Below are 9011 nucleotides of genomic sequence, written 5' to 3'. Positions count from 1 at the left end.
GAGCACAGAGCCAGGAGTAACCTCTGAGCAACACTGAGTGTGGCCTAAAAACGACAACAAAAAATTTTAAATTTAAATACAGTGTTTCACCTCTATGAGTTTTTTTTACACATTTCTTTATTAATAAAGTCTGGATTTCTGTCTTTTATAGGTATACGAACTTTAAAGAACCAAATAGGGAAGTATTAATATTTCAAGATTCTAAGAAGAGATAGCTATATTTAATATGGAATCAAAATGTGGTGAATCAAGTAATGAAGACCTTTTATCAAATAGTGGAATCACATCCAATGGAGGTACATGTTATTTATAAAACAAATAGAATATAAATTAGAAACAAGCAGTCTTCATAATATTCATTCAAACCTGTGTTTTAGTATGTTTTATTTACAATCATACTGATATGATCTATGGAGTACAGACTATGACCATGGATGTTTATTTCTTTATTTACTCTAAGCCAGGGTTTTATATTTCTTTGACTTCTTGTCAAAGAGTTCTACTCCTTATGTGATCAAAAGAGTCTCTTAGATTAATGGTGTCTGTCTATTCCCATGACTTCTGTCCTGAATCAAATCCCTACTACTTCTTCACCAAATGCTTTCCATCAAAAGGCAGCACCTGGGAAAATAGAAATAGATCGAATAAATAAGTGACACTGAGTGCAGAGCTTTGATAATTAAGGTACTGACATTGCTGAGAAACTCAGAGTAGGGAGACAATACAGAGATTAATAGTTATATGCATCCACTACCATCAACCCTTGAGCTAGAAGGACCAGAAGAGAAAAAAGTATAACAGCATATAAGTTAGAGCACTTCAATCATGTTTTCTTTCTTTTTTATTTTTTTAATTTTTAATATTTTTATTTATTTAAACATCTTGATTACAAATGATTGTGATTAGGTTTCAGTCATGTAAAGAACACCCCCCATCTCCAGTGCAACATTCCCACCACCAATGTCCCAAATCTCCTTCCATCCCACCCACCCCCACCTGTACTCTACACAGGTTTTCCAGTTCCCTCATTCATTCTTTTTTTTTTTAATATATTTTTTAAGTAACATGATCATATTTGGGTTACAGTCATAACCAGAACACCCCCCCTTCACCAGTGTAACATTACCCCCTTCCCCCTTCCCATCCCTTGCCTTTATTCAAGACAGGCATTCTACTACAATTGTTTTTAAGTTCAGTAAGTTGTATTTTTTTCCCTTAAAGAATAAAAGTAAAAAAAAAAGTAAACGTGTGATAATAGCAAGAGCCGTTGTTTGCATAGGTCCAAAAAAATGGGGAAAATGGAAAAAAATCCTTGACCTGATTACTAAAAAGGCCTCACCTCAGTGTATTGGCATAATATAGACTCTGAGCAGTCATGTTTTCTTATATTAACTGTATCCTTGGTCACTGTTCTTCAAGTCTTTCTCATTATCATTGTTTTTGCTTCACTGTGCTTTAACAACTAACTTGCTAAGTAAAGTTCACTAACTAGGGCCAAGTAAGGGTGTGTGTTCTAAAGTTAACTGAAGAAATCTCCTCATGAAGTTATGCTTTCAGCTTACTGTACACAGGTTTATTTCTGTCAGAATTAATTCTATTTCATTTTATGAATATATATGTATATATAATGTTTGTTACTTAAAAGTGAAAACAGTCTTAAAAGGTATTCTTGTGATTGGGTTCTATCCCAGCATCTCATAACCCCTGAATACAGCCAAGAGTGATTCCTGAGTGCAGAGCCGGGAGTACACCTTGAGCATCATCAGGTGTAGCACTAATACAAAAAAAAAAAGCAAACAAAATAAACAATCAAAAGCTAATCTCAATGGTTTTAATGTCACCTTAGCCCATCCAGTCTTTCTAGTCATTCCTATATTCTTAAAGATAACTAGTTTAGTGAATTCCTATTTTTTGGACCACACCCAGCAGTGTTCAGGGGTTATTCTTGGCCCTGAGCTCAGAAATTACTCCTGGCAGGCTTAAGGGACCATATGGGAACCTGAGGATCGAACGTGGGTCAGCCACATGCAAGGCAAATGTCCTCTCCACTGTGCTATTGCTCTGGCCCCTCTTCACATTTTAAACAAATATATATGTATAGATATGAACACATATATAAACATATTTACATATGTTGCTATACATGGATATTTATATTCTTTCTTCAGTTATATCAAGAGGAGAGTAATCAATTTCATCTAAAAGGAAGAATATAAAAATGTATGGACATATTTCAAAATGACTATAGTTTGTTTATAGTCTCTATCTTAAGAAAATTCCTAATAGTGATATCCTATTACATCTGCTGAAACTTAATCAGCTCAGAATCTAAATTAGATTCTGTTCTGGATGAAGTTCTTACTACAATTCCTTAAGTATAGTTCCCAATAGATGGATATTTCAAAAAGACCCATATTTTTTTTTTTTTTTTTTTTTTTTGGTTTTTGGGCCACACCCGGTGACGCTCAGGGGTTACTCCTGGCTATGCGCTCAGAAGTCGCTCCTGGCTTGGGGGACCATATGGGACGCCGGGGGATCGAACCGCGGTCCGTCTCCTAGGCTAGCTAGGCTAGCGCAGGTAAGGCTTACCTTACCTCCAGCGCCACCGCCCGGCCCCATATTTTAAGAGTGAAGATAAGAAGCCCATGGATTCACTTCAATTCAAACCCATTTCTGCAGAGGAGCCCCTTTATTAGGTTCCAGCCTGGAAATTGGTTTTTATGGTTCTTGAGTCCATTCCCTACAGTATTGGGTCTAATTCTGAGTCCTCTTTCCATGTCTCTGAGGGTAGCATGCATATGTTTTTAGATGAGTAGTTTTCTTAAAAACTACTTAAAAACTACCTATAAAAATCCTCTATATATCACACTATCTATCCAATACAGAGATCTGACTCTATTATAATTTTCTAAAATCATTGCTAGTCTTCTGTGATTCTTACTGAAATTCATTTTATTTTTTTGGTCTTGTTCATCACATAAATTCATCACATAACACTCCTTGTTTCTCTCTTACCTGCTTCTCCTCCTTACCTTGGTGCTCTTTTCTCTCAGAGTTTAGAGTATCCTTTCACTTGTCTGTTTCCCCGCCCCCAAACCTTGGGAGATCAATGAAGGAATCACCTGGAATAATATTCCCTAAAAATTATGTTGTTATTATATCAATTCTCTGTCCTCTAGGTTCTGGAAGCCCATTTTTTGTGTCATCTATTCGGAGCACAATGATCGAAAACACATCATCGATTGGGACATTGACACAAATCCCTTATATCTCTAAATATGAAATGGAACTTGAACCTCACAGAAAAAGTATCCCTTACCCTGGAAAAGAACATATTGAACGTGTGTTGGATGAATATTCACATCAGGTCAAAGATTTGCAGAGAAGATTAAGTGAAGTGAGTTGCATTTTTTTTTCTTCTAGTATCTGATACTAGTTGGGAAAGACAGTCAGGGTACAATGCCATGAAATATAATAAAGCCTTCCTCGAAGAAAAACCAAATAATATACTTACTGGCCAAACTTGTTCATTTGACCTATGTCTCTATTTCAATTGGTCTAATAAAAAGTCCATATTGTACCTTTTTATTTTTTTAGGTGGGAGGGATGGGACCACTACCTGTGGTGCTCAGGGGTCATTCTCAGTGTTGCTCCTGGGACAAACCATATGTAGTGTCAGGGAGCAAAAGGGGTCACTTGCAAGGCAACTTTACTCCTGTACTATTTCTGACCCCTACATATTTTATTGTTCATTGATGATAAAGCATTGATTTTATGTATATTTGTGTGTGTATGCCAGATATCAGAGCCAGGGCATTGCATATGAGGCACGTGCTTTGTCACTGGTGGCATGATGTAATTTTAATGAAACATTACAACTATAATTAATAAAAAGACTCGATCTGCTGACCAATGATCAATACATGCTTTTTTATTACAAAACAACAGTGTGGGGGTACTTTTTAGATATATACATAATAGATAAATAGTATGTACAAACTAATTGCTAATAATTACAAATGCACCTCATGTAGAATCAAACCGATTTTAACAAGATTTACAGTGCATGTTGGGTCCTATTGATTCACAAACTAGAGCAAAACGTACCAAAAGATGCAAAGTCAGTCATGTTCTAACCTCTTTAGCACTTTTAGGTTCATCTGCTACATACATCCTCCATTCAAACAATATCAAGCTATTTCCTGTCCTAGATGTTCTAGACCTTTTTGCCTCTGACCACTCATTTTCTCTTCCCTACCTAGAAAGTTCTTTTTTTTTTTTTAAGCCACACTTGGTGGCGCTCAGGAGTTACTTCTGGCACTGTGCTCAGAAATCAGTCCTGGCAGGCTTGGGGGATCATATGGGATGTCAGGGGTGGAACCCAGGTCTGTCCTAGGTTAGCTGCATACAAGGCAAATGTATTACCCACTGTGCTATTGCTCTGGCCCTTGGAAATTTTTTATTACTCTTAACGACTGAATCCAGAAATTTTCTTAATTTTATTATTAAATGATATTGTTTTCATTTTAGGCCCACACCCAGCGGTGCTTTGGGGTTTCTCCGGACTATACTCAGGAATAATTTCTAGTGGGCTTGGGAAACAAGGGGTTATCGGGGTTTGAAACTTGGTCAGCCCTACCTACAGTACTGTGGTTATGGATCATAAAATGTCTATATTAGACATCATTAAGTGTATTCTACTATCTGTTTTTGGTCTTTCTTTTTTTGGTATTTATTCATTGCCTAATCAGTATTCAGTTTTTTACTGTGTTTATTAATACATAACAATGTGTCAGACAATATGAACAGTTTTAGACAATGCCTAAAGTATATACTATTATGTTCTGGCAAAAAAAGATAAGACAGGACTCATAAAGTCCATAAAGGTGTGGAAAAGCTGGTAAATAAATAGAGATATAGAGATAATGTCTTATGCTATGAATACTAATAAGTGTAGATGGGCAGGTGAGTGAATAAAGCAGAGTTTTCAATGAAGGAATGACACTATCAGTTTATTTTCTGTGCCCAACTCTGGCAGTGTTTGAAGGGGGCCAAATTGGTGCTAAATGTGCTAAATCAGTAAATAAAATATTTACAGAGGTATTGAAATATTTGTAATATTAAGTATAAACTATCTAAAATGTTATTCTAGGTTATTTCTCTATATATCCTTTCCATGTATACATTTAGAATTTTATAGTTGATAATATTTAAAATAGAAAATGAGAGCCTCCTCCTGGGTTCCGGCGCCATAACTGTTCATCTGCCATTTGGGGTCAGCCAGGCTTGTATCAGGGAGGGAATAGGGAGCCTCACGTCTTAATTTCTTCCATAAAAATGCAAATGGGGCTGTCCTTTTGGTCTTTTCCCAGCCTCTTTCTAGGTCATTACTGAAACCCACTTCCTTCCCATTTGTCCTCCTTTTCCCAAACCATGCATCCACACGAAGTTATTTCAATTTATATCATAGATTTCCTGGCAGATTGGATTTAGCACTTTTATCTCTTAGCAATATGCAGATCAAAGACCAACTGAACAAATCAATAAATTCTAGTATACAATATTTTGACCATACTTAGAAAATCTTGCTAGTTTAGAAAAATAACCTCTAAGAAGCTACACCTTGAATCATATTTCATACAAACAATTCAATAGATCATGTTCTTAAACACCCTGATACTCCAGCACTCTAAACCACTAAATGCAAAGTTCAATGGGGAAGCTAAAGAAGACATCTACTGTGGGGGATATGGAGAGAAATCCAGGCAAATTTCTAAATCAACCCAAACGCCTTAACCATATAGATGAGGACCGAAAATCAACACTTAATGGTTTAGCAATGGAAATCAGGGAATCACTAGCTTGTGAAATTAAGAAATCTATAATGAACAATTCAACAAACCAAAGAAGAACTCTTTCAGAAGACGAGAGAATCCATACAAATAGAACTGAAGGAACTAAAAACATGTTAGCAAGCCATAGTAGTAGAATTATACAGGTGCAGAATCACATAGATGAACTTGAAGACAAATTACAAGTCAGCAGGGATTTAAAAAAAAGTCAAAAAAGAAAAGAGAGACAAAACTCTGGAAGAAAATGTACATAATGAAAAAAAGACTAGAGAAATAATCTCGAATTATAGGAATTCCAGAAGGGGAAGAAAATGGGAAAGGAGAAGAAAAAGTAGTGAGAGATATAATAACAAAAAACTTCTCCACCCTTGGGAAAGAGGTTTCTCTACAAATCTAAGAAGCAAAAAGTGTGCCAAACAAAATAGACCATAACAGAACAATACCAAGACATTTAGTAACCAAATGGCAAAAAAATAAAAAATAAATAAAACAGAGAGATCGACTCTTTAAAGCAGTAAGAGAGAGAGAAAAAAAAACCTCAAGTATAACAGAAACAACATAAGAATCAAACAAGATCTTCCATTTGGAAGAATCCAGGCAAGAAAAGAGTGGAATGACATATTCAAACTACTAAGTGAAAGAAACTTACAACCTTGAGTTCACTACCCAGTGAAACTCTGATTTACATGGGAGGAGGGTTAGAAACATTCTCAGACGAAAAAGAGCTCGCAATATTTGCGTTATCAAAACCGACTTCAAACGAGCTACTCAAAGAGCAATTATACAAGCCAAATCTCCAATTGTAGCAACAATAACCCCACACAATATAATGGCATAACAACCCTTTCTGTTAATAGTTTCCTTAAATGTCAATGGATTAAACTCTCCGATCAAGAACACATACAGCTATTTAGATTGAGCAGGTGTACAAAAAGCAGTCCAAATGCTCTTTATAGTTACCTATAATAATGTTTTAATGCTTTTATCCACAGAAACAGGTGCAGAATGCATTTGGAAGCCAATGGACTCATCACTACAGTGCTAGATAGCTATTAGTAGTTTTAATAGTCTTAATTTTACTATGTCTATAATAACTTCTGATATTTTTGATCCACATTGGTACTTGAATATTTAGGTATTCACCCCAGTTCACATTGTAATGTTATATTAGACTATATATAGAAAGATATATATTATATTATATATTATTATATATTAATATATATTAGACTGAGAAGATGGGCTCATTATGATCATGTCACAACAAAAATTCTAATCTATTCATTTTCTACTTGATTATGCCTATAAACATAATCTAATGTGTATGCTCACAGATAGCAATGGAATATGCAACTGCATGCCATGAACTCCTGTTACAGGAGTCATCATTGACTATGCTATTGTTACGTTTTCTATTGTAGGTAGTTTACCATTTTATATAATGTTCATGATTTTAATTTACTTTTAGGAAAAGAAAACTGGTTACTCAAGACCCACTAGACAATATCTTATAGTGTAGGTAAAACCCTCTTAACAGTACTTATTACCCATACTCACTAGACTTGAAACTTTATTGCTTTTAAGAAATTCTCTGTACACAGTATAACTCACAAAGCCTTTCTTCAGTAAAGTTTATCCTCACCAATCATGATTGGCCTAGAAAATAAAAAAAACCTTTCCATCTGACTTGCAGGCTTTATAAGCATTCTGTCCCATTTCACCTGGGTCAGCTTTTCAACTGCAACCCATAGATCAATACTCAATGTCTCTTTATGTGTTCACATAAATGTATATGTTGGCCACCTCAATGTCTATCTAATGTCCATCTGTAATATACATTAATGTCTATGTTGTATATTGTCCTTCCCCCTGTTATGTATAACCCTTTCTCCCCCCCCTTTGCTTACCACCTTACAAATTCTTTTCTAGCCCTTCACTCTCTCACACCTCCCATTTGTTATTTTCCTCCATTTATTCTTTTTTACCCTTAATTCTTAACTTCTCACAAAGAAGAGCATTTCCCCCACCCCAGCCAGCTTCCAACCAGCTCCCAAAGTGAAAAGATAGATCTCAGCCTGAGAAGAAGCTGCCACTGCCACTGTTGCTCTTGGTGGGCCCACATTCTCCCTACCTCCCTTCACTGTGGGACTGTTTTTCGCTACCAGATTCAGTTTCTGGAGAGCTTCCAGCTCGGAGGACCTTTTCCTGATGTGTGACTGCTGGGAACCATTCTTTTAGACACACACAAGACCCAAATTCACAGGCTGAAGTTGTGCTCTGGAATTTATCCCCTGCCCCAGACTATTTCAAAAGACTTAAAGAGTACATGCATATCTCCTTTGAATATTTTTTAGATGTTTTTCTTAATAAGTATAACCCTTATTGTCTATCTTTTTATGTAGTGGTAATTTACCCCGTTTGGGGGGAACTATTTAGTAGAGAATTCTAGCAGATAAGTTTCTCTAGTGTTCTGAGTTCATGTTAGAACGAGGTTATCGTGATTGTTTAGTTTCTTATTTTTACCTCCATATGCAACAGTAGTACCATGTGGCATTGTTGCTTTTTCATAGGCACATTAAAAAGAGGAAATCTTACTTGTGAAAACAAGTTCTTATCTAATAGAGATAGAAACACATACATTTTATATTTCAGTGGGGCCTTACACCCTGAACACTTGTCGTAGTGACTTGGCTTAAGCTTCAGAAGATCAAATATTGACCATTCATCCCTGAACCTTGGATCGATCTATAGAAAGAGCACTGTTTTCTACACCAGCACCAGGAATCAGACTTCTACCAGGGAAAGCCCTACTGCTACCCTGGAGTCAACTTACTCCAGAGTGAGTTCACATAACAGTCTGACAACTTAGTAACAGCCACAACCTGATTTCAAGACAGGGTTCTCTGCATTGACACCTAATGGTGAGATAAAACCAGAAGTTGCTCTCCATCACCCTTACTTTGACATAGGATCTGTACAGAAACCAGAATCTTTAACTACAGAAACCTGACAGCAACAACCATGATTGTGAAGAGCTTTTACTGGGACCACAGAGAAAGACTTCAGGGTTAGACAACTTAGTATGCCTGGATCCTGGAGTTCGTCTTATACCAGGATACTTCATGGGTAAGGTCTCCCTGTTTTTTAGGCCAAAGGTTT

General features: G+C 36.2%; 1 protein-coding gene across 1 annotated transcript in view; it reads left to right on the top strand.

Moving 5' to 3' along the window:
* Positions 1–226: 226 nt before the first annotated feature.
* The window catches only part of CCDC158 (coiled-coil domain containing 158), a 67157-nt gene continuing 58372 nt past the window's right edge, over positions 227–9011 (top strand). Inside the window, exons 1-2 of the mRNA XM_049790243.1 lie at positions 227–296; positions 3180–3397. Coding sequence (XP_049646200.1) covers positions 227–296; positions 3180–3397 — 288 coding nt within the window. The remainder of the gene's footprint in view (positions 297–3179; positions 3398–9011) is intronic.

This window comes from Suncus etruscus, chromosome 16 (genome assembly GCF_024139225.1).
Source record: "Suncus etruscus isolate mSunEtr1 chromosome 16, mSunEtr1.pri.cur, whole genome shotgun sequence".
In the NCBI taxonomy this organism is placed as follows: domain Eukaryota; kingdom Metazoa; phylum Chordata; class Mammalia; order Eulipotyphla; family Soricidae; genus Suncus; species Suncus etruscus.
Note: the sequence above shows the minus strand (reverse complement) of the source record. Positions and strands in the feature narration are given on the sequence as shown.